Here is a 25,696-nt window from a genome sequence, read left to right as displayed (position 1 = left end):
AGCTTTTATTCTTCTACTGACTGTAACTATATTCAAGCTTATTGAGTACTGACTTTAACTACTTCCTTAACTAACTCAATTGCTTTTCTAACTTCAGCTAACAGAATTCCACCAGACTAACCGTTATTCTTTCAGTGCTGTTGTTGCTTCTTGTTGCTCTCCTTCCAGCCTTCATCATCATGTCACCTGGTTCGTAACAATACTCCCCTCTTCAAGAGATTCTTGTCCTTAAGAATCTGCTTGTCGATCCATGCTACCTGAGAGAGCAGTTCTTGGACTGAATAGACTCCTTTTATCCATGGCATTATTTGATTCCTCTTGCCACTTGGCTTGTTCAAATGCTTGCATTAGTGTTGTTGGCCTGAGGATCTTAAGCATTGGATTTATATATTCCCTGAGTCCACTGATAAAACTTGAAACATAATAGGATTCAGGCAATGAAGGGTTTAAAGAATTCATCAATGACTTAAGCTCCTCAAACCTCTCAACATATTCTTTTACACCTCTGTCTTGCAAAAGCTTGTTAAATTCTTCTACAACATCCTTTTTATTGCCAAATCTTCTGCAGATAGATTGGGAAAACTCTTCCCAATCAATCAATGATTCATTCCCTCGCACAAACCCTTCAAACCACACATCTGCCTTGCCTTCCAAGTAATACTAAACCACCTCTACCCACTGATGTGCAGGTATCGAGTGTATCCTGAAGTATTTCTTGTATTTTCGCAGCCATCCTCGAGGATCCTCGCCTCTGAAGGTTGATAGCTCCATCCTTGGCAATGGCATGTGGAATCCTGACTTATGAAACTCTTGCCCTGTCATCTGCTCACCTCGACTCTGAGTTCTAAGTCCTGGTGTTATTTTTTCAGTAGATGCATTCACTTCCATGTTCCTGTCCATCCCTGGTGTTGCTAGGATACCTCTGGAGTGGCCTCCCGTCGTCTCTATCCTTGCTGTTTGGGCAACTACAAATTGTTGGAATTGTGAGGATAATAGTTCCATTTGTATGACCAACTGCTCAATCTTGGCCCCTTGCTCCTTGTTTTCGGCCATGGATTCCTGCCATTCTAGATGATAAGTCTGCAGCTGGTTGTCTAACCTTTTGCAATGTTCATCTACTATCTTGAATTTGTTACCGTCCACCACTGTTGAATGAGGTTCGCAGCTTGTTACAAGCTCTGATACCAATTGTTAAGCTAAGCTTAACAAGATTAGAAAGAATAGAAAGAAAAGATAACATAAATTGAGAAGGAACAGAAACAAGAGAGAGCAGAGGAGAATGAGCAGAGAAGTGAGATTGATCTTCTGTATTTTCTTTTTTTTCCCTCACATGTTTCATACACCAGTTTATATACAAGCTTTTATTCTTCTACTGACTGTAATTATATTCAAGCTTACTGAGTACTGACTCTAACTACTTCCTTAACTAACTCAACTGCTTTTCTAACTTCCAGCTAACAGAATTCCACCAGACTAACCGTTATTCTTTCAGTGCTGTTGTTGCTTCTTGTTGCTCTCCTTCCAGCCTTCATCATCATGTCTCTTGGTTCGTAACAGTGGGAAAACACCATTTGAGTCCACGGTGATCTCTCTCTACATCCACAATGTTTTACCCCCACCATTTAGTTTTTTCTGTAATGGTGCAATCTTGTTTGAGATGGGTTAGGTTATGGACCAACAAGAATGCTACATGCTGCATTAGTAGCCGGGACAACTCATTATCGAAGTTGTAAATTTTTCTTTTGAGCTATCTCCTACGAGCATTGCTCCGTCATGGAGCTCTCTTGCAAAGTTCTCGTAGATGTTCTCCTTACTCTCTAACTCATCTCCTAATGTAAAGAAATACTTGTGTCCATGCTGGTATCCAAGCTATTTGTCACACAAATTGCAACCAGAGCCCCCAAACCAAAAATTTTGAACCTAAATATCATGCACAAAACAAAACATTAGCACCAGCTTGACAATAGAAATCCCCCGTGGAAGCCGCCAATTCCAAGGCCTGCCATAAACTCGCCTGAACCTGATTCAGAACTATTCGAATCTGTGTCGCTGTATGGCTACTAACCTAAGCGTTGAAGATTGATTGGTTCTGGGTCACATAACGATAAAAGAACACAGGCACATCGGCTATAAGCCTACAGGTAGTCCCCATTGTCAATTTGATTTTAGGGTAAAAAATATTCTCACCAGGACATGCAGACAACATGAACCATCGAAAGCACATTGCATTCGATCTGGGCACCAAGGATTCTCATTTCTAAAGGTTAGGTCCCTTCCATGATTCCATCAACACTCGAAGCTGACATTCCAATAAATGACTGACGTTCTATACATTAAAAACTTGATAGGAGAAGCAATAGCTCTCATAGAAAAATCCAAAATTTAATCCCAATTTGTTGTGCCACGTCAACACCAGACCTGTAGTTCGAAAACATCCCGATAACTTTTCGAGCGTGCATTGAGCTTTTGACAAGATATTATCCGGCCAGGCGAAATTGCATGGGCAGGGCAAAGTTGCAGAATAGGAATGTAAATGGTCCTCCATATGGACCTGCCTGTGCCACTTCCATAGACATTTCAACTGAATAACTAAAGCCATCACTGCATATAACGGACCTCTTTCAATCTGTCAACTATTCCAAAAAAAAAAATTTAAGCTGCTTACAAGTGTGGGGTGAAGAAAAAGAAAACATTAATAAAATCGCAGGATTTTGCTAGGGTGCTATATACTGCCTTTTTACAAGAGAAATCTTGACTCCTGCAGTTTATTGTTCTCAAGGATACAATGGGTCAAAATATACGCCATTTACAGAACAGACTTCCACGGTACCTCCAACAAAATTCACATGACGTTACACTTATCTTTTGGTTTTGTGTCAAGCCTTGAAGAAGAAGAAGAAGATGCGGTTTTACCACTGCTCCTTGGCACCTGCTAGAAAAACATCTTGTGAATCAGCAGTCCTATATGCCTACAAGTTTTAACTCAAAAAAGTCTGGCCTGCCTCATTAGAATAGAGATTGAAACAAAAAAGATTGCATGATTGCAAATGGTATTCCAATAAAAGACAAGGAAAAAAAAAGATCTACAGTCTGAACAATTCATTTCTATATAGGGCACTATCTCACCCTTTTACTTTATGCCATCCTAAGATGCTGCTAAATGGAAGGCTCTTATTGACATCCATGATGAATGATAAATCATTGATCAAACTGCCAAATTGGCCCGGGGGGGGGGGGGGAATTCACAAACGCCATGTCAACTTAAGACTTTAGATGCACAAGTGCTAGAAACTCGTGTAATTTGTGAACATCTTGTAATTATTGATCGGTCAAATGGCTTCAAATTAATATACATAATTCTTTAAACCTCATTGATGAAGTATCCTAATGCTGGTTTTTTTAATAGAAATTTCCAGTTCTTCATAGGAGAACAATTGTGGAATTAATACATGAACATAAGCATGCATATACAATTATATATTGCGTTTACTCCTGTTTTTAGATATCACCTCAGATAGCTGACCACATCTAAGGGAGGCCAGTAAACAATATCTACAGAAAAACTATTAGCATTGATTTCTTATTTCAATAGTCAATAAAATATCCAGGACCTCCAAAGCATAAAAATCATTAATGATTTACCTGGGGCCCTGTGATTAGTCTTGAACCACCAGTGGTGGATGCTTGCTGCACATTATGGTGTTGCGGCTGTGGCTGTTGCTGTTGCTGCTGCTCATACTCCTGTTGCTGCAGAGCTATTGCCAGTTGCAGATCAGAGCTGCCATAATAGCACAGTTAGTACATATATTTATGCAAAGAGATCACTAGTAGTAATGACCGTGTATGCACATTCCAAATGAGATTAAATGGGTGAGACAATGAAAAAAGTAAAAGGATTACTTTATATCCACACCCGCTTGTGCAGCACTACCAATGCTAGCAAGATAGTCCTGAGACATGTGAATTAAAAATAAGCTCCATGGCAGCAAAATATACAAAAATGAAGACTTAGAATACTTTGGATTTTGGACAAGGAAAGAAGTGCATACAGCAGTACTGGTCATGGCATTGTGCTCATCCCATGGGTCATTTGTATGACTTTCCGCCTTGAATTCCTTAAAGTTTCCTGTCATAAACAATGTATCCCCATTTACCTGAAGTCATGGGATGTCAGGATTAGCATACCAAACTCCACAAACAATGCCTACAACTTCACCAAGTTGTTGCAAATTCAGAAATCTGAGATATAATAGTTTTGTTTTCTATTTTAACGCTACAGATGAAAATTGAAAATAAGAGACGGAGAAAATGCCATTATTACTCGTGGGCTTTTGAAAGTTAGGAGTTTAAAGGAAAATCTTTATCACCATTGCCTTCTATTAACACACCAATACAGCACTACTGCCAGAAAATCAAATTAATTTGACAAAATGTAGAATAACAAACCTCAATCCAATTTTTGAAAATAACAAAATATGTACTTGCATTCTAGTTTAGACTAGAACTTGAAGATATCTGAGCTCACAGTCTAACCTCATTGAGTTTCTCCCACACCAAATCAGGCTGATTAATGTAACCTTGGTCTGTGGCTAAAAGATACAGTTCACCATCATACTGCAAACCATACAAGAGTAGATACATCATACAATCGAGGTTCAGAAAACGAAAAACAGGGAACTAAATAGTGTTTCTTTAAACTGCTTGCTAAACAGGTCTAATTCAAAATCAGAAGCTTTGACATTGAAAGCTAAGCCACAAAAGAGTGCATCCCTGCCTGTAACTAACCTTAAACATCGTGCTAAAGTGATTGTTACGGAAAAAAACACACAGCTCACGCTCTTTAAGCCCATCTTGTAAGCAAAAGAGGCTGCAAAAAGTATTAAGGAAATCAGATGAACATCTCCAGACCCAGCACAAAAAAATAAATAATCAAATCCACAAGGAATTGAGAGATTATATAGCCAAGCAGTGGGCCAACATACCCATTAAAGGTCAGCTGACTAGCATTGTTCTTCAAAAAGTTCCTTATCAGCTCCCCTAATAGAATTGATAAGAATATGAAAATGTGTCAAATATATTCACATTACTTGTTAACTGAGCACCTAATATATGCACATGGTAGTGTGTAAAATCCAATGCTATAACACGAATCATCACTCACCTTGCTGTGCAGTGATTTCATCCTTAGACCTCACAGTTTTATCAGCTTGTTCAGAAAGAATCACCTCACCTTCATACATAGGCTCTCTATCTTCACAATTTGAAGTTCTTGAATCGAAAATGCATTCTTCTCCCTCGTATATGGGCTCACTTCCATCAACACTTGAATTAAAGTTATCAGGTGTATCAAAATTCTGCATTCTACCACTAGATGAATCTGACTCTGGAACTAGAGAAGCTAACCCTGGTAAATCCAACATGTCATGCCCACTTGAAATATCTGCTGGTTTGTGAACCTCGGTAATAGAAGTGGACTGATTCTCAACCTTCTGACCATCATGCAAAATATCTGTAGGGTCTCCATCAAAAGATCCAGTACTTTTTGCACAAGAAAGGGACAATGCACCTTGAATCTCAACAACTGTGTCAGCACTACTATTCTCAATCACATCATTACTAGAGAAATGTTCTCCAGATTCTGTACAAACTGATTTATCAAAATGATCGGTCAGATCAGTCTTTAAGGAAGAGCCTGTCAGTTTCCCTGGGGGAGTTTCCGAAGATGTCAGATTATTATTATCATCAGTGCTCAATGCACTAAGATTGATATCAACACCGACATGCCCCTCTGATGTATCCCAGGAAGCCACAACCATGGTCCCCTTCATAGGTGTGCTTTCATGTGAGCCAACAGACACAACCCTTCCATCAACATCGGCTACAAAATCATCCACTGAAATTGGCAACTCAGTCTCTGACAATTTTAAGACCCTCAATAGCTCTGCTTCTTCTTCTAAATCCCCTTTTCTTACTTTTTGATGATCAGAGACTGAATGTGGAGAATCATCAAAAGATCTAGCCTTTGAAAGACAAGGAGAAGGAACACCCAAAGTAGCAGTTGTTGCAGCAACAAAGTCAATGCAATCTTCCTCGGTTTTAGTTTTACTATGTTCCCCGGTCAAATTTTTACTTTCATCCTCCATGTTTCTTGTTTCAAGAGCAACAAGCTCCCCCATAAGAGTATTATAGGACTTTGGCCCAATGGCATTAGCAGTATCATAGTCCTAGTGCATTGAATAAAGAAAATTAATCATCTCAATCTTAAAACCAGATCAAGACATTCAACACTAGAGGCTTTCTGATAAAAAAAAGGACAATTTAAGGAACAAGGGAACATGTATTGTTGATTTTACATCCTGGTAATTTTAAGCACTTATTTCTCAAGCATAATGCAACTAACAAAATATGCTTGTTCAATTACAAGGTTCCAAAAAACTTTAAGAATTAGGCAACTTACAAATAATAAAATATAAAAGAGAGCAAAAGGAAAGAAAAATGCCTATCAAGATGTATTGGTAAAATTCATTGTGAAATATCATATCCTTTCTCAGCAACAACATAATAACTGAGATATATCCAAACTAAAAGAACCCACAACCATACACATAAGAAAATGGTTTCATCTGGTGACAAGGCAATTAAGCTTTAACATTGAGTGATACAGGAAGCAAATGCAAAAGTTAAAACTACACAATCGTTAGTAAAAGACAAGATTTCAATGACATAATTTAGGATCTGAGACCTCCACAGAGTAGACCCTAAGACCACCAGGCATACTAACGAGGCTTTCTATGCCACGTGATGCACAGAGCCTCAGTAATTATGATTTTTTGTATGGTTTTCATTCTTCTTTGATTCAGCAGCTCATTGTTTATGAAATAAATCTCTGTCTGAAGGACCTCTTTCAAACAAGAGATTAAGCAACATGCACAGCATAGCTTTTAGAAACTATCTAACAAGACAAAAGGAAAAAATCTCAAGTGTCATTGCCTTGCTGACATGTTTTAACTATGCCCTTTAGCCTAGAGGTAAACCAAGCCCAAATATTAATGTTTTAACTAAACTCTTTAGCCTAGTGGTAAACCATGCCCAAATAATAAGGCCTTCATTTGAAATAGGAATATTTGTATTCAAGAGAAAAAAACAAAGCAACAAATAAATCTGATCAAGAACAGAGCCTATTGCAAAACAACCATCCATTGGCTTCAATATACCGAGCAAAAATATTTCTTGGAAGGCAACTGGACATTGAATCAATACAAGTTGAAAAGGTAACAGCAGATTGAATCAACAACAGTTGATTCACATTGCAGTAGTGAAAAACTAAAACTAATTTCTAAAAATCTGTAAGCCTCCAATTCTAGTCAGCATTACCTAATCTTTCATATGATGTTAATAAATTTTACTTTGGCTTCCAAACAAGTTACACCAGCAGCAAAAGGTACAAAACAAAATACCTAACACGACAGGTGCTTACTGCTTCACACAAGTATTTTCATTTGCTTCTTTTTATTTTAAGTAACCATTTGACAGGTTCCACAAGGAAAAGGAAAACAGTGTTTCCTGTAAGTGAATATGTCAAAATATGCAAGATTTCAATATCCAGACTAAAACATATTATTCCCATAAATGAGGCTGGTTCCCAGACGACCCCCATCCATGAAAACCTATTATCAGTGAAGCCTTCTCCATTACATGTAGTTGATGAAATCTGAATTCACAACGGGTAGCCTACTGATGGAGAACGAAGGGCAAGGGCAAGGGCAGCAATGGGAGTTGGTTTTTATTTATTCATGAAAACCTATTATCAGTGAAGCCTTCTCCATTACATGTAGTTGATGAAATCCAAATTCACAACGGGTAGCCTACTGATAGAGAATGAAGGGCAAGGGCAGCAATGGGAGTTGGTTTTTATTTATTTAAGAGTTTTAATATTGTATGATTATTCTAGATTTCATTATTTGGGAATATTAGTATTTATTACTTGGTTGTTAAATTAGAATTTTAGTTTCTTTTTTAAATTAAAACTTATTAGGTAGGTTTTCCTATTTTATCTGATTTGGTGCATGTAATTCATATGATATAGAAAGCACCTAGAAATTAGTTATTAAATTGTTGAATGGCTGATTAAAATAAATTGAGTTTTTCTTTCAAGATCGAGCATTGCTTCTCCAAGATCGAGTGTCTCTTTTATTTTTTATTCTGATTCTTATTCTACATCAACTCTCTTTTTTTCTTGGTGATTTTGCTCTCTTGTCCTACATCACCTATCCACAACTTCTTGTTTCCCTTTCAAGACAAGCAGAACCTGACTAGACAGACTTAAAATTGATTCCGGAAAAAAAATCAGATATTCAATAGGTAACAAGAAGATAGTGCCAGAAAGTTTTTCCTCTGGTAACTTTGAAAAGAGAGGCTACAAGAATGAGGCTTCATTCACAAACTGTTTTCAAATCTCCACAATCAAGAATCTATCCTACGCATTTCCATTGAGGAAAGCTTAAACTCTCATGATTTCCTGTCCTTTAGCCAACCAAGTTTAAGATGTATTGACATTGATGATCTACAAGAAACACCAAGCTTTGCATTTTAGCATCCTCGATGTTATTCAGTGCCCAACTATATAAACATGCAAATGTTTTCATTTTGTCATTTTCCCTAATATGCATGCCGGCCATAACCTAGAGAGGCATCCAAGCTACACCTTGAAAGACATACATGTGGAACATTCACATGAAAAGATCATTTTATTAGACATTTACTCAGATGTTAATGTAAAACATAAATAAATGAAAATCAGAGAAAAAGGGAATGTTCAACAGAACCTACACCAAAGTTACCTACTTAAAATAAAATGCAGCAGATGATGGCAATATGGGACAACATGGCCACAATCTGAGAAAAATCAATAATCCCCTGCATGGAAGAGGGTGTTTGATAAACTCAAAGAACCAGTACATTTGCCTAAAAGATACAATAAGAGTGTTAAGATAGGTAGAACCAGATAGCTTAAAACTTCTTCAGTTCTCCATACTTAGGCTTAAACCCACTGGTATTAATAAACATGAATCAAGCCCTCTAAATTATAAAGGGCAGAGCATTCCAAAAATTTCCATCATGCAGTTATCACCCTTGCAAAGTTGAAAATTGAAGGAAGGGCATATCAAGTATAATTAGGAAAACACCCTCTTATTAACACCACCATACAGGCAATTAGGCATCAATTATTCCTAGGAGAAACAAAACTGGGGCGTGATTAATTTATAATTTAACTGAAATATAAATGCAATGCTTGGAAAGAGCATACCTGGGGATCAACTATCCAACCATGATATAAAGGAATGTCAAGTAAATCAAATATGGCACATTCTCGGGTAAACTCAAAATCATCTATCCTGCATGGTCATATATGTTAATTAAAGAAAGAAGTACAAGTACACAGAGAGAGAGAGAGAGAGGCCAACCTCCTAAACTTTAAATTTACATCAATTCCAGTTGCAAGTCTTGGAAGCAAATCGATGGCATCTGCAATATTCTGCTGTTGATTTTCGACATATCCTGCATCTTTATTCTGCATGGTGAGAGAAGCAGTCAAAATAATATGCACCGATTAATAATGAATATATCAAACAAACAAGATAATCTGCTCATAGTTATTACATTTACATTACTGTTGGAATCAATCAACCTTTCTGCAACAAGGGATAGCAATTTCTCCTGCGAAACTTCAGCGCTATCTGAGCTCAAATTTAGATCATTCTTTAACAGAAGGACGTTACCTATAGCAAGCCCACATGTTCATAATCAAACCACAATTCTAGTTGTATTTCCCCCAAAAAAATTGACAAGAATGATCCTTTATAGATATTTTATAAAATAATCTATTTGCAGAAAATGTGCAAATAAAATAATCATTCAAGATACATCCAAAACAGCATTTGATGCTTAAACAAGTAATCCCTTCTTTTGACCAATAAACTAAAGTAATGAGAAAATCAAAAATCCAAGCCTCCTCTATGGTAGTTAAGGATAAAAACACAAATTTTATTAACCAGTGTCTGGTGGACTATGTCTAACAGGATTGTTTTGGGTTCAGTGAAGTCAACTGTCAAATTTCTTGGCACCAGAACAACAATTACCTTAACAATAGAAAAGATGATATTCCTCTAAAGAATCAATCCTACCAGTTTGTGTTGCCAGAATAATGACGACCTTAACAAAAGAAAAGAACATTTACACCAATGCAGTGAATCCCAACAGTAAATTAGATAGAACTCAAAATTTCTGTTAGAATTTGCACTCAACTATCCCCAGTAGTGTACTGAAACCTTCTTACCAAAAAGAATGAAATCCTAGCAATCAAATTCCCAAATTATCAAACAAGCAATAAAAAATCGCATATCATAGGTTCTGTTTCTCCATAGGTTATATCAACCAGTATTCCAACATTAGCTAAACTCCCTTCATATTCTGTTTTCTCTCCAAATTACTAACAATATGGGAAGAAAAAAAAAAACCTACAATCATTGAGAATGTACCTAAATGCCTGGTTCTTTCAATTTCAATGGTGAAAAGCACTATTTCACAACATCAAAATCAATAGCTTATTTTTTGCATTAAACTTCAACAACATGAAAAGGTAACAAGCAATTGATCCAAATTATTGAGTTTTTCAATTTGCATCATCAGCACCTCGAAATTACCCCTAGTTAAGCAATTAATCTTAATTTCCTAGGCAGATTTTACGATCCAAATTAAGTTTCAGTTTGGCTACTGTGAGAATATCCAAGAATGAAATCACACTTGCCTAAACCAGTCAATTTCCTTAAAATGATATTAGATAACACGCTTAAACGAAACGAGCTTTCCTATTTTCACGGAAACCTGATAAAACAGAACATTTCAAGTTTCAGTTTTCAAGTTCTTGGCAGGAAATCAAGCAAAAGAAATTTAAAAACCCTAACAAATGAGTTAACAAGGAGGAAGGAGAGAGAAAAGAATTACAGATGGCAAGGAGAGGACAAGGTCCATTGTCGTTTTGGAGAACGATAGGAGTGGTACGGCCTAAGAAGTGTATCGTTTTGGTTTTGTGAAGGCACTCTTTCTCTCTCTCTTTCACTGCTACTACTACTTGTTGTTGTTGTTGTTGCTGATCTTGATTCTGGTTTTGTGGTTCTTCGCCTGGAGAAGAAGTAGAAGCCATTTCTTTTTTCGAGATGAGACAATTGTGAAATTTTGATTTTGATCGAGAGACAGTAGGGGGTTGAAACGATAATAATCTATCTTACGTAATGGTAAAGAGAGAGGGGATGTTTTGACATTTCTGTTATCAGTAGTTGAATTTTGTTTTTCTATAATTAGTCTTCTGACGGTGATATCAACGCTGTCATATTTATTTATTTATTTATTTTGTTATTTTTTCTAAATGTCTTTTTTTTTTCGTTCATGTCTTAGTTATGGTCGATCTCAATTGATTAAAATAAAAAATACCCCTACGTTATATCAAGTTGGTTTATTATTTACTGCTTAAACGTAAAAAAAAAAAAAAACATGTTTGGATGTTGTGGATATGTTTTTGGCTATTATAAAAAACTTAATTATAAATTAAAAGATAATGTTCATGTTTTATGAATTAAATTAAATACATGAACTGATAATTCATAAAAGAAAATTGTTGATATTAATAGTTATATGGGTAACTTTTCAAACAAGAAATTCTTCAAATAAGTGGAAATACAAATTGGTATTCCTAAAAAAAGATAATGATATAAATTGTAAATAAAAAGAATTGTTTTTTAGCCAATATTATATTTTTTTTGTTTATATATTATTTTGTTAAAAAAAACATAACTTTTTATTGGTAATATGGTTTATTAAATAAAAAATTAAGCAAATCAAAATAGAAATTACAAAATATATATATATATATATATTGATTTGAAATATGGTTTATTGGTAATATGGTTTATTGAATGGAAAACTAAGTAAATCAAGATAGAAATTACAAAAACAAATTCTATTGATTTGAAATAATGAATAAAAAATATACTTTCTAATTAAATATCCCTTTTATTATTCATTTTGTTTTTTAGAAAAAATTGACATTTCTATATAAATATTGTTTTTTTAAATTAAGACTTATCACACTCTTAAGGGCAAGTTTCAATTAAATATCATTTAAATAAATTTATTTGAAGTAACTCTTTTATATATATATATATATAAACAAACTCGAGTCATGACTATGTTTAGGCTGGAGGCTTATAGCTATAAGGATGAAGAAAAATCCTTAAACAACAGGGTGGAGGCGGTGTGGGTTGTGAAAACACAAGTTACGCATAATTGCAAGAAAAATGAAACCTCGAGTCATGACTTTTTGTTGACGCGTCTTATTTACTCAGAAGTCATAATTTATTTCTTCGTCACGCAACCTTTTTCAGCCAGAGGTCTGGAGATTGTGGTATAGAAAATGCAGAGTGGGACAGCTAGTGGATTTATCTCAAGACATTTGTTACCAATGTTTTGTTGTTTGTGCTTCGCCGTCCATTTGAAGTTATGCATTTGGTTTTTCTTTCCTTCTGGTGGTTCTTTTATTTTCTTCCCTCATTGTTTTGTTGTCGGTTTGTCCTTTTTTTCCTCGTCTCTTGATTCTTGCTCTGTCTAGGCATTGTTGATCTTCTTCATACACTGTCATTTTGTGTTGTTTTACTTAGCAGTTACCTATGCTCTTAGGACACACATTATAGACTCTTTTACAAGGTTGTTAAAATCGCGATTCAACTCGTAAAATCATACAATTTTACAAGATAATAGAGGCTAAACGTGCTAAATTATTCATAAAACTCAAAAAAGTAAAATTAGATTAAAATCAGATAAAATCATTAAAATAGGTCAAATCGCGCAAAAATACAATTTCACCCCGATTCTCGCTTTCAGCTCAAAATAGTAATTGTGACTTGTGAGTCACTGTTCCCTCCAGTTCCAGGTGTCAAGCCTATTACACAGTACACACACAAATCAAAAGCAAAGGAATTATTTATCCTGTTAAAAGCGGAACTCAATTCAATGTTATTCACAATTGTTTTCATTATTTTTCAAATTAAAAAGCATGAATAATATAGTTTACACACACACACTTTTAGCAATATAAAATATTAAAATTATTTTTTATATTTTTATATTTAATTAGTGTTATAAATTTAATTTTTATAATGAATATAATGTAAAGATTTTGTTTTTGGTTAACAATAAAAATTTTCTATTGTAATTTTTAATTTAAATAAAATAAAATAAATATTTTACGATCATAACTATAAAATATTAAGAAGACTATTATAATTTATATTATATTTTTTTATGAAAAATAGTTGTAATTTTGATATAACTTTTATTTTATTGTTGAAAAAATTCCTCTTGATTTTTAATAAATAAACTCGTTTTTTTCAAAATTTCACCAAAAATAAAAACAAAAAAATAATTAGAAAACTAAAATTTAAAAAGCAAAATAGTTTTATGTCAATAAAGTTTATGTTGTTTTTACCTCATCAGTTTCTGAGCTGAGATAGTCATGGTCTCATGTACATGCTTAATTAGTTGGTTCTTTTAAGAATTCAAAACGACATAAAAAATCATGTTTGTTTTCTTTTCCATGCCCTTCATCTTGCTATTATTATATCTCAAATAAAATTAGAATGTGAAATTCAATTTGGAAATGAAATGATAGTTATATTCTAATTTTAAATCTAATTTCTGAATTTAGAATAAACCATAATGATCAAAACTTATAGTCATTGTTATAAAACTCAACACGGTGAGTTAACTGTTGGTCTGCCGGTCTAAACCTGACTCGAGTCTAGTTTAAAATAGAACCAAGTGTAAGGTGAACCAGTCTAACCTAGTTGATTGGTAGATCAATTCATGATCTAATTGACTTGGTCAAAAACCGAATGAGATTTAATTTGATTTTTTCCTCCAAAATAGCTTTATTTCAATATATATTTTTGTTTAAAAATCTTGAAAAAATAAAAATATTTTTATTTGAAGCATGTATTTTAAGGTGCTTGAACTATGTATGAATTTTTATTTGAAGCATGAATTTTTTTTAATGTATTTTAAAATTCCTTATGATTTTACGATTTTACGATCCGTTTTTACAATCCGAATTTATTTTATATTTTCCGTGCCGTGTTAAAATCGCGATTTTAACAACCTTGTTATTTTATATTGCTTTCCCTTATAAATCCATCGCTTACGTGTTAAAAGGTGGCTCACGATGTAACGTAGAAAACTAACTAGTCACATTTAAATACTATTTTATACGAATAGTCAACCATCTCAAGTTTTTTTATATTATCTATATCTTTTTTTATTAGCTCCTTTTAAAAAAAAAATTCCATTTGCATCCTTTTTTTTTTATCTCGGCTCAATAGTTTAGTTTTACAAAATTAATTTTTAATACACCATAAAATGATATTTAGAATCATAAACACGCGACGCAATACAAAATAGAAAAAATATTAAAAAAACAATAACAATAGAATATAAAAAAACAATGAAAATGGAACATAGGAATAATTAACCGTGGGTTGCATATGTTGCTTTTCTCACGATTTTAAAAATATGTTTTGATGTTGAGTTGATGTTTGATTTAGCAAAATAAAATTCAATTTTATTAATTCAAATTAATTAAAACTTTAGAGATCTAATTTCAAATAAAAATAAATATTTTATCTTTTCTTTCTAAAAAATAATATCTTTATCTCAGTTTTTTAATGCAATCTTTTATTGGAATTGATATATTTATTAATCTATTAACATATATAATTCTCAATTTATTTTACTAAATGTATACATAATTTTTTTAATTTCCAGTTAAAACTAAAATTTATATTGATAATAAAAAAATGTTAACAATATTCGCACTCTTTTTTGGCGTTGAGAAAATAAATGTTTCAACCCGCAACGGAATGGATGAATCAAAAATAAGATTCTAAAACACTTATATTCTCAGAATAATTTGTTTTTGTTTTTTTTTTTTTTGAAGGGGGGTTTTCACTTTTCAAAGCCAGTAGACAGCCTGCAAAGAATCAAGCTATGGGACAAGCCTAGCATTAAAGTCATGGTCCTATTCTTTCTGGCCCATTTATACATTGCAATAAGGATCTACGAACTTATAAATATAATTACCATCGCCATAAAAAATTACCATAGCAACAAAATATTAGCGTTAACAACAACATCCTATTTAGGCCTTTCCTGGTTGAAGCAGGTTTTTCATTGTTTTAGCTTTTGCGGGATATTAAAAAAAATATTTTTTAAAAAAATAAAGCTATAAAGAGAGCTTTTAATGAGTTTCGTATAAAACCTCCCATTTATTTTATTATAGTGTAATGGGTTTTGTAAAAGTGTTTTTTTTTATTAAAAAAACACATTAAAATAATTTTTTTATTTTTAATATCAGTATATTAAAATCATAAAAAATATTAATTTAATATTTTGTATGTCAAGACCATTTTTTAAATGCACTCAATGCACTTGATTGTTTTTACATTTCAAAAGTATTTTTTAAAAAATAATTTTATTTTATTTTTTTTTACTTTAAATTAATTTTTTTTAATGGTTTTACATTACTTTTGATATGCTAACATCAAAAATAAATTTTAAAAAATAAAAAAATATTTTAACACATTCTAAAACAAAAATAAAACAATCCTTGCACAGTACCAAACACAAAGAACAAAAACGCGATGACAAAAACTAAAAAGGTAGAACGAAGAGGGACCAATTAAGGGCGTTCACTTTCTTTGTGAGCCCATGACCAAGCATGAGGTGGAGTTGGATGACAGAAGTAGAAAGTGATGGATAGCTTTGAAAAGCTGTGACCAGGCGTAGATGGTGCCTTTAAGGCGCTACTCTTTGCCAATTTGAGCAGGGATAGCTAAGTTACTCAAAAAAAATCGCAACGTTTTATTCCAGATAAAAAGAAAATCGATGCTGTATGGATAAGTGTTGTCTTTACAGTGAGGCCTGGATGCCCCTCTCGCTCTGAGACCACATGGACATGTCCACTGGGTCCAAGATTACGGTGACCGGAGAAGGCTATATGAGCTAATCCCGTTGTAAGGACTGATCAAGTATGGAAACATGTCAAATCCATATATATTGCCTGGCATGGTCTTCGTTTTGGATGATTTTAGCTTATACAAAGTGGCATAAGAATGAACATTTTCTTTTCAACATAAATCAATGATTTTGTTCTAGCTAGTAATAGAATTTTTTTGAACCAAAAAGCAAGAAGAAAAGAGAAGGGAAGTTCTCATGATGTCATGTCAGCTTGATTTCCACTCTGCATTCAGTCAAAATGGGCATCATGAATGCTACCACGAAAGACATCTTAGTGGAGTATTGTAGGAGCCATATATTTCTGGGTTTTCTAACTTTATCCATTGGCCAAGGTGTACAAATGATAAAAACGGATAAACCGGACAATTATCATACAAAATGAAAAGAAAGAGCAGCAAACTTTTTTTTAGTGAAATAGAATATTTTTTTTTATGTAATAATAGTTTAGAATCACTAATTTTAATTAATATTTTGGTTCAAAAATATTACATTTGATTAAATATTACGGTTTTGAACCGCAATAAAATTATAATTGGTGTCACAGTTCATAACTACGACATCAATTAAATATCATGACGAACTGATCAACCATTTCATAATAGTCAGTTAAACCAAACAGAAATATATATTTTAACTCATAAAACATATTTGAAAAAAAAACTTAAGTTCATGGAATCATAGTTTTTGTATATACTAATTAACCAGTTCATACAACTAGATCGATCGGTCAACCGATTGAGCTAAAGAGTTGGTAGTGAGGTTATTACCCTATCTAATTCTAACACAAAAAAATGCGTTTTATGATATTTATTATTTACTTTATTAATCTGACATTTAATTTTGTTAATGATTTTAAAGAGTTAAAATTTTTATAATTTTAACAAAATTTAGATAGAATTTTCTTTATATAGAAACTATATCAAAAACAAATTCCTGCTTAAAAAGAAAACAGCAAAAAAACATAATTACAAAACCCAATAAATTTTCATATTTTATAATTACAAGTAGTCCTAGAAATAAAATAAAAAAACATATATGCACGTAAGATGAATCAAATAAAAATATCAAAACACCTTTTTACCCAATTTTTTTTAATTGAAGGACAATGGAGTAATTATTTTTTTTTTAAAAAATAAGAATTGACGCAAAAAGCCCTCTCATACTTTTTTTTGTTATCATTTTAAGAATATTTATGTAATTGAACTGTGTAAAAAGTTAACAAACCATTATACCCCGATTAGTTTTATAATATCAAATGAATCACTTGAAAAAAAAAACTATTTTACCTCATAAAAGATCATTTGTTTGTTGCAATACAGGGTAAAAACGTCGTCATTGCATTATAACAATTCACAGTAAAATGTGTTATTGCTCCACCGTGTAAAAGACATGGAGTTTAGTTTTTTTTTTTAAATAATAATCATAATATAATATAATATAAATAGAGGTTAACTATTTTTTCTCTCAAGCAATTAGAGTATTTATTGGTTATCACACTTGACAGTTCATTTGCTTTGAATATGCTTTCAAAAGCAACATTAATAAACAATAGCACTATGGACACATGCCCATCATCCACATGGGTTGCCTTCCATCAAAGTCCAACGACATATCTGTGGTCCCCACTCGACCTTCACCAGCCACAGCCAGAGAGAAAAAAGGGCACCCTCGGTGGTGCACAAAACCCCATACTAAGCCATTACATGGAAAAGAGAAAGACCAAACAAGGCTTACCCACGTGACAAGTTGTGCTGGCACCAATCGATTGGCTAACCCCTATGTTTTATTGTACGGAAAAAACTGACGTGTCTTTAACCTTGTACGGACCAAAAGGGCAGTGCCCCATTAGGTGCCCAGATCTTACATGCTACCACCTTGGGAGGTGTTTTTAAACTTGTCTGAGAGAAACTGGCAACCGACAGGAATGTTCATGTCTTTCCTTTCACATGGGCGGGTTGCCTCTTGGTTGGGTACCGGGAATGGGAAGTTGTCAGTCACTCTTTAGGCCAGGTGTCGCCACATGACAGCATGGTATCAAACTTTTGGTGCATCTAGATGTGTTGTTTAATAGAGTGGGACTGATAATGGGGATCACATGTTGATAATTTTTTGCTTTTACATGTGTATTATTCCGTTCTTTCTTATTTGGGAGGCATCTGTGTTTTTTCCTGAATTTACCAAAAGAAGAAAGAGATTATGTTCTTGAGAAGTTGCTCCCCTCTTTATTATTTTTTTATTGATTTATATACCCATTAGGGTTATATTGCTAGAACTAAGGTAATCACTCATCAAATATCTCAGCTAATCTTTCCCTTGATGATATTCTTTCTAGGGTTTGTGTGATCTTTTCAATTCTCCTTATTAGGTCTCTTGAGATTTGAAAGTTCACAAGCAAGATTTTCCTTGTCTTTATGCTTCTTAGCTGTTGCCCATAAAGGTTAGTAGTCAGGTATTTCCTAATTTGTTCAGATTTAGTTATCCTTTTCTATTTTTGGAAACCATAAGCGGGTCTTGCTTAGTTGTTTGCAATCTTTGATATCAATCAGTTTCACTTCACAGATACCCCAAATCTGCCATTTTGTTTTCCGGGTCTTTCCATTTTCATTTCTTTCTTTCTTTCTTTTGATTTTATTTATTTTTTTAGGTATAATAATGGTGAGAGGAAAGACTCAGATGAAGAGAATAGAGAATGCAACAAGCAGGCAAGTGACCTTTTCAAAGAGAAGGAATGGACTGCTTAAAAAGGCCTTTGAGTTATCAGTTCTTTGCGATGCTGAAGTTGCACTCATTGTTTTCTCCAGTAGAGGGAAGCTCTATGAGTTTTCCAGCTCTAGGTAAAGTACTTGATTTTCAGTATTTTTATTTTTTACATGAACATGTTTATACTACCGTGTGTGTTTTATTAATTACTGTCTCACGGATTCTTTTATGTAAGCATGTGATGATGCATTGAATTGTCCATCTCAAGAATTTGTCCTCCTGTCTTATTGAAAAAATTGATTGAGTTTTGATTCTAAATCTGTACAAGCTCCACTAGCATGGCAAAGCAAGTACTCTTACAATCGTACGAGCTCTCAGACTTTACCTGTCAAGATGAAGGGGTCCGATCTCACCTATTCTTTTCTTTATTCATCAAATCTAACCTGGTGTTTTTATTCCGTTGGGTTTAATATTGATTTGTCATAATCTTCTGATTTCTGTGTCCTATATATTATATGTACTGAGCTTTAACTTCCATTACCTACTGTGTCCATCAATGCCGTCAATCTATGTTTGAAGATAGGTTAGAGATCAGTGTGCTTCAAAAAAAACATTTTCCACTAGGGTTCATGTGCATGACCTATTAATTCCTTCGTTTCGAAACTCACCCGAAAGAAAACGATGATGATGAATTTTTTCCTTGGTTTTTTTGCCACATCTACTAATTAATTAAACAGCTCTCCTGTGCTATTCTTTGCTTCATCAAGAAGTATAAACAGTTTACGTACCCAAGAATGTCTGTGAGTACTGTTAGCATGGAACCGTAACATATTTTCTTTTTCATGATAAATTAATTGATGGTGATCCTGTAATCATCCAAGTCTTCTCTAGCTGAGCTCTAGAAGAGAACTTGAAAAAGGGTTTTAATGATCGATAAAGACTGACAATAAGTTTATAATTATCATGCCTTAGACCATATAAAAAAATCGAATTTCATCTTTAACCAGGTGAAAGGAAAAAAAAAAACCTGGAATCTAGCTGACTGTTGGAAGGTGGGGTGGGGTGGGGGAGCTTGAGGGCTCTGAGATAGAGGTGTACTTTGTGTTCTTTATCTTTCACGGTTTCCTGCCCTTTTATGTGTTGTATTTATATTGCATTGCTTCTGAAAAGAAACGTACTGCTTTCTCCAAGGTAAGCACTGTGATCACTATATATTGGTAAAAGTTTTCTTGTTCTTGATGTTACTGTACTCAAGTGTAATTTTCTGATTAGCGACCACATGATTAACCAGACCTGGTAAATTAATAAGGAGGAATTTAATTATCAACTCAAACGAGACTTGCTTCCCGATAACTTGGGACAAGCCACACGTATGCTTAGTGAACGCTCATTTCTCCAATTATGAATATATAACTTCTTTAATTAAATCAATGGCTTGTGTTTTTCCTTTTTGCTGGTTGTGCTTGTGCGCAAGAGAGCCACTCGAGAAGATATGCCATATGTTTATTAGTTCTTCACGAAACAGTTGTTGCTACCTTATTCAAGATATCTCTCCTGCTTTATTGGGTCAATAGCTACGGTGTTAGATTCGCCAAGGAGCAAATGCACGTAGCTTTTATCAAGTGATGCTTTCTTGGTTTTGTTTTTGCAATAGGGTTGGACATCTGCCAAAGAAACTCATATCCAATCCAGAAGTTCAAAATGTTGTTTCGGATTTTAATTAGGTTATAGAGTCTTTATTCATTTTGTGTGTCAAAAAGACTGGATATATTATAAAGGCTGTTAATTTATAGGTGAACATAAGAGATTAATTATGCTACTCTGCCCATTCATAAACAAAGCTTCTCTTCTGCAATATTTTATTTAATTTTCATGATATATATAAAAACATGGAATTGATTAATAATTAAACAAACAGCACTGTGTTTATAATTAAGGTGTGTATGCATCATGATCGTTCATATTACAAGTAACAGGTTAGGTCATGTATTTATGATCCAATCATTCATTTTAAGATCAAATTTTAAATTTTTTAAATACATTGAAACTCAAAATTAACAAAATCTGAAGTGTATATTAGCTAGGTTAATGCATATGTTCCGTACCATGAGATGATCTTTGTTTATAATTAAGCTATTATATTGATTATTCAACTAAACTCCTTTATTGGTTGCTGCATTCTAATATAAAACTGCTGTCATTACTCTACAACTCAACTCAAGTTAATAATGGAAATATCGTTCCTTTTATAAAAATGGCCATTACATAACTGCGTGCATTACCTAAAACCCAAATTCTCTCAACCTTTCTGATCAAGATGTCGTTATTGCACAGAAATGAGGAAAAAATATTTTAGTAAAAGCAGTTGTGATTGCTTCTGTCTCATATATGATGTATATTAACTGTGTATATACTCCATTGTAGCCAACAACAAAGCCCAACATATCCCAAGCCTTCAACCAAATCCTAAGCATATCCTTTCCTTAGCACAAGTTGTATGGTGAGCTATCTTATGCTTTAGGTTTCAGAATAACCAGTTTTTTCATGCTTTTCTTCATTAAGTTCTTGCTTTATTAGGATAGAAAAATAGTTTCATTATGATGATGCTCTTGCAAAAAATAGTGTACGATATTAGGTGCAAAAATAATTTATATCATTAAGTTCTTGCTTTATTAGGATAGAAAAATAGTTTTATTTTCTTTTTATTCAATGAGAGAGCTCATAGCATTGGACTATTTATATATAGAATAACCTTTCGACTTTTAGGTAGCAATCCTCATTAATTTTAATTGCTGTGGCGTTCTGTTCGGGATGATAACCATCATGTTCTCATCCTCTATTAATTTCAAAACTTTACGCTTTATGGTGACCTGAGTGTGTATCTCTGTACTTGAATGGATTAATATATGCTAAAAGTATCAATAACCCGAATTCTACTTGGAGGAAAATGTGCAACTTCAAGGATTGTTCAGCAGCTTTGGAAGTGAACCGAGCGCGTGATCTTTTTTTTTTTTTTTTTTTTTTGTAGTGATGATTTGCATTGGATGTTAGTTGAGCCATGTTTAAATATTTACTAACTGCTCGGTTATTTTCCAATTGTTCTGCTATGGATCCTTCAGTATTAATAGAACAATAGAACGGTATCAGAAGAGAGCCAAGGACGTAGGAATCAGCAGCAAGATGGTTCAAGACAATATACAGGTATAAACCAATTAGCTTTCAAACGAATTAAATTTGTGATGAAATTGAAAAGTAAATGTAATATGAACTCTCTCCCATTAAGGTCAATATAGCTACTATGACATGGTTGTAATATCATGCATTTTCTATAGTAGGAGCACACCATCACCTTTTCTTTCCTGAGATATTCGGGCAGAGAAAGATCTATTGACCATCGTGTTTGATGATCATATGGAAAAGTTGGCCATACCAAAGTCTTCACTGTGCATGAAAGCATGCAATTTTTTGTATATATTGAACCATGCATGACAATATTAATTCCATTTTGTTTCCTTTTTTATTGGGTCAGTTTTTCAATCCTAGTTGTTGATTTTGCATGCAGCCTGTGAAGGAAGATACATTTACTCTGGCCAAGAAGATCGAGCTTCTTGAAGTCTCTAAAAGGTTTCAAGGCTCATTTTGAAACTTATTGCGTCTAAAATCATTACTTATCTGCTGTAATAAACAACTAAAAACTTGGATAATTTGCAGGAAGCTCTTAGGAGAGGGATTGGAAACATGTTCCACTGATGACCTACAACAGTTGGAGAACCAGTTGGGGCGAAGCTTAACAAGAATTAGGGCAAGAAAGGTATGTCCCATCAATTAATCAGACCGCACCATACTTAATTTCTTTGAGTGATTAAAGTCAATACCAATTCTGTGTTTTTATTGTAATTACTGGATTCGGCTAGTGTCCATTTGGCTTTCATTTTTCGGTTGGGTTTTTGAGTGGTTTACTGCTTAATTTCTCAACTCAAAACGTCAAAATCCCACCCATTTGGATACCAAAAGTCATAGATAAATCTGATTCCAAAACTTCATTCTCAAGTTTTAGAAAGTATCAATTGGTTATTGGTACAAGTCACTTGGTGTGGTACAATTGCCAAACAGCAATTAAGATGTAGAAAGTATCTCACGGCACATATCATTTATCAAAGTAATATTCTTTTCTGGTCCAGTGAGTCTAGAAGTTCTTCCATTTCTTTAATCTTTCTTATATATAGCGTCAGCACCACTCAAGGGACTCAAATTATTTATGAAAACTTTACCGGACATTTGATTCTCTTTACTTTGTGCACCTGCAGAACCAGTTATTTAGGGAGCGGATTGAGAAGCTCAAAGGCGAGGTAATTCCTTATGATTCGTAATGTTTTATGTGCATGCTTATTTAAAAAATATATTAGATGTTGATTTGTTTAGAGATTCCTGATTCGCTACCATCTTTCTCTTTCGACGTATCTCAGGAGAAAATCCTGTTGGAAGAAAACACGAGGTTACGGGAGAAGGTAATAGTACTATACATGCTCTATGAACTCTCAGATCCTACGTTATCGATCATCACTAGCAGTGATTTTGAGGAGTGCATCACTGTGTTTGGCATAGCATAGCACACAAGGATTTTCAACACATATTTTTACAATGCCGACAATATTTTAGAATTTTATGTGAGGTGTCGATATGATATGTGGAGATGAAAATTTTATTCTCACGGAGGATGAACTTATGAGTTGTATAGATAGGGCACAGAGTAGGTTTTTTTTTAATTCCACAGGGACCCTTACATGTCAAAAATGTCAAATTTGTATGAAAGATCTATTAAGCTAGGACCAGTTATGATTTTTTTGGTGGTCGTGGCTGCCCTCCTTACAGTCCCCGGATCGGTCGTCGGACAATAATTCAGGGAGACATATTCTTTTGATTATGGTGGTAATAATTTTGTTTGATAACTGATTTTGCAGTGTGGGATGCAACAACCTGACCTCTCATCAACCAGGAAGCAACAACTATTAGAAGACCGACAAATTACGGAGGTGGAGACAGAATTGTTTATAGGACCACCAGAGACACGGCTTGCCCCAAAACCATAAGACTTGAATAATTGCAGTTTCAAATTTGCAATACAGTTCCAGCTTCCCAAGTGTCAATGGTTTTTTCTTTTTTTCAAATCATTTGCATCTGATAGCTAATGTCGCGAGTCAAATAAACTCTCCCAAATATATTACATAACAAAAAGGGAGTTGAACTATACCATTGTGCGATGAGTTAAAATATCTGTTGGAAGATTATATATATATATATGATTCTCTACCATGCTATTAAACTTGTTTGTACCATCATATGAGAGAGTCAAAGAGAAGCCTAAAAAAATATTTTTGTATAATTTGACAAGAATACTGTGGATGCATTGTGTTTGAGTGAGATATGAAAACTTTGACAAGAATATTTTTAGGTTTTTTTTTTAAATTGTTTTTTTTTTAATTTTATTCTTCAACATTAAGTTATTGGACCTTGAACTTTGTTTATTTTTTTTTGACGAGGTTATCTTAGTCTCACGACTAAGCTGTGAATATGGCATATTGAATTGAATCAGGTTTTTTTGTTCTTTTTTAAAAATGTTCTTTTTTTAAATTTAGACTTCAATGTTTGATTTTATGGGTAATTGAGTGTGGATTTTCTTTTATTTTTTTTATTTGTGAGGTTATCTAATTCTTATTCAGTTTTTATTTTATTATCAAATAAGATTGTTGAGATATTTTTCAGAATATTTAAAAGATATCTTTTTATAATATTAATGAACATTTATTTTATTTTATTGGACATTGAATTTTTTTTAATCATGTTATTAACAAAGATTATTATTGAATTAATTTGAATGAATGACTCCGAACCCAAATTTTTTTTATTCCTTTAAAAATATTATTACCGGCTGTTATCCTTTTTTTTTATTATTATTATTATTACATTAAGAAATTGAAATGCGTACCATTTATCTAGTATATGCCATACTGTGTCATCACGGGTTCAACAGGAACTGGATCTGAGGCAGAGTCTCTCTCGAAAGACTAAACAATTTCCATTTTCGATGTACGTACATGGTGAAGTTAATATAATAAGATATCATTTGATGAGAAGAAACATATATATTGGGAAATGGGTTTTTTCTTTTTTTTTTTTAAACCAAGAAACGAAAAGATCAAGGGGAAATGGAATGAGATTAAATATAAGAAGCCCAATGGGTCTTGTTTCTAGTGATAAAAATCAACGTCACATCTCTTATTCCTCCCTGGTGTTATTTATTTATTTATTTTAATTGTTTCGGGATAATATTTTGATTCTTCTCCGAAGTATTGCTTGCAGGTATAAGGTCTTTCCACTCACTTATTTGTTTTGGTGAACACAAAAGGATTTATCTAAAAGCGATCCCTTAAAGTCTTTTTAAGTTCTAATTATGCAAGGATTCTTTATTATTGTTTGCTTTTTTCTTTTTTTTTTTATTAACGTGAATGTTCGGGTTAATTTACGCGCACCTCGACTAATTCCACGGGTCCTGAAGTTAACGACCATATAAGCCTCCAGTAACCATCATATTAGCAACCACAAGGCTCGAACCTGAGATTACAGGGGAGCAAACCTTTTAATCCTAAGTTATTAGCATGGGGCACCTACTAGATGGTTCATTATTGTTTGCTCTTACTCTGTTGTGTTGTATCTCGTTGTTCTTTGACTGTTGAGCTCTGTTGTGTTTGCTGTGATGTTTCATGGAGGGTGTAACAGAATAAGTAAATTGTTTGATAATAAGCTATATAGTATTGTGAGTTTAATAGAATTGTTCTAATATTTCTTTTACAGTTAAATTAATAAGAAAAAACTA

General features: G+C 33.4%; 2 protein-coding genes across 11 annotated transcripts; one reads left to right on the top strand and one right to left on the bottom strand.

Moving 5' to 3' along the window:
- Window positions 1-2,582: 2,582 nt before the first annotated feature.
- On the bottom strand, window positions 2,583-11,329 carry LOC7479246 (uncharacterized). 6 transcript variants are annotated; one of them, XM_024597808.2, is made up of 12 exons: window positions 11,005-11,329; window positions 9,667-9,779; window positions 9,465-9,571; window positions 9,308-9,395; window positions 5,162-6,224; window positions 4,983-5,037; window positions 4,786-4,867; window positions 4,534-4,614; window positions 4,050-4,154; window positions 3,901-3,950; window positions 3,643-3,778; window positions 2,583-2,932 (listed from the first exon to the last, which is right to left on the bottom strand). In XM_024597808.2, the coding sequence occupies exons 1-12, from the start codon at window positions 11,201-11,203 to the stop codon at window positions 2,843-2,845; spliced, it is 2,169 nt and encodes a 722-aa protein (XP_024453576.2). In that variant the 5' UTR covers window positions 11,204-11,329; the 3' UTR covers window positions 2,583-2,842. The 6 variants fall into 6 exon arrangements, 5 of the variants coding, with proteins under 5 accessions (XP_024453576.2, XP_024453574.2, XP_024453575.2 ...); XM_024597806.2 differs by having other exon boundaries at window positions 9,661-9,779; window positions 11,005-11,328; XM_024597807.2 differs by having other exon boundaries at window positions 2,583-2,929; window positions 9,661-9,779; window positions 11,005-11,327.
- A 6,904-nt stretch (window positions 11,330-18,233) lies between these two features.
- LOC7479245 (agamous-like MADS-box protein AGL19) lies at window positions 18,234-24,267 on the top strand. 5 transcript variants are annotated; one of them, XM_024596706.2, is made up of 9 exons: window positions 18,234-18,399; window positions 18,488-18,559; window positions 18,767-18,956; window positions 21,942-22,023; window positions 22,385-22,446; window positions 22,534-22,633; window positions 23,130-23,171; window positions 23,289-23,330; window positions 23,784-24,267. In XM_024596706.2, exons 3-9 carry the CDS (start codon window positions 18,775-18,777, stop codon window positions 23,910-23,912), a joined length of 639 nt encoding a protein of 212 aa, XP_024452474.1. In that variant the 5' UTR covers window positions 18,234-18,399; window positions 18,488-18,559; window positions 18,767-18,774; the 3' UTR covers window positions 23,913-24,267. The 5 variants fall into 5 exon arrangements, with proteins under 5 accessions (XP_024452474.1, XP_024452475.1, XP_052307240.1 ...); XM_024596707.2 differs by having other exon boundaries at window positions 18,488-18,571; XM_052451280.1 differs by adding an exon at window positions 21,247-21,322 and having other exon boundaries at window positions 18,242-18,559.
- Window positions 24,268-25,696: the final 1,429 nt, after the last annotated feature.

The sequence above is a fragment of the Populus trichocarpa genome, chromosome 3 (assembly GCF_000002775.5).
Source record: "Populus trichocarpa isolate Nisqually-1 chromosome 3, P.trichocarpa_v4.1, whole genome shotgun sequence".
NCBI lineage: Eukaryota > Viridiplantae > Streptophyta > Magnoliopsida > Malpighiales > Salicaceae > Populus > Populus trichocarpa.
Note: the sequence above shows the minus strand (reverse complement) of the source record. Positions and strands in the feature narration are given on the sequence as shown.

Bases quoted from the DNA above. Each gene is read 5' to 3' on its own strand.
- LOC7479246 (XM_024597806.2), bottom strand. From the start codon at position 11,203: ATGGCTTCTACTTCTTCTCCAGGCGAAGAACCACAAAACCAGAATCAA. The intron at 9,572-9,660 runs GTAATAACTATG...CTCACCATGCAG, and splicing joins ATTCCAACAGTAATGTAAAT to AATAAAGATGCAGGATATGT. The intron at 3,779-3,900 runs GTAATCCTTTTA...CTATTATGGCAG, and splicing joins CAAGCGGGTGTGGATATAAA to CTCTGATCTGCAACTGGCAA.
- LOC7479245 (XM_024596706.2), top strand. From the start codon at position 18,775: ATGGTGAGAGGAAAGACTCAGATGAAGAGAATAGAGAATGCAACAAGC. The intron at 23,172-23,288 runs GTAATTCCTTAT...GACGTATCTCAG, and splicing joins TTGAGAAGCTCAAAGGCGAG to GAGAAAATCCTGTTGGAAGA. The intron at 23,331-23,783 runs GTAATAGTACTA...CTGATTTTGCAG, and splicing joins ACACGAGGTTACGGGAGAAG to TGTGGGATGCAACAACCTGA.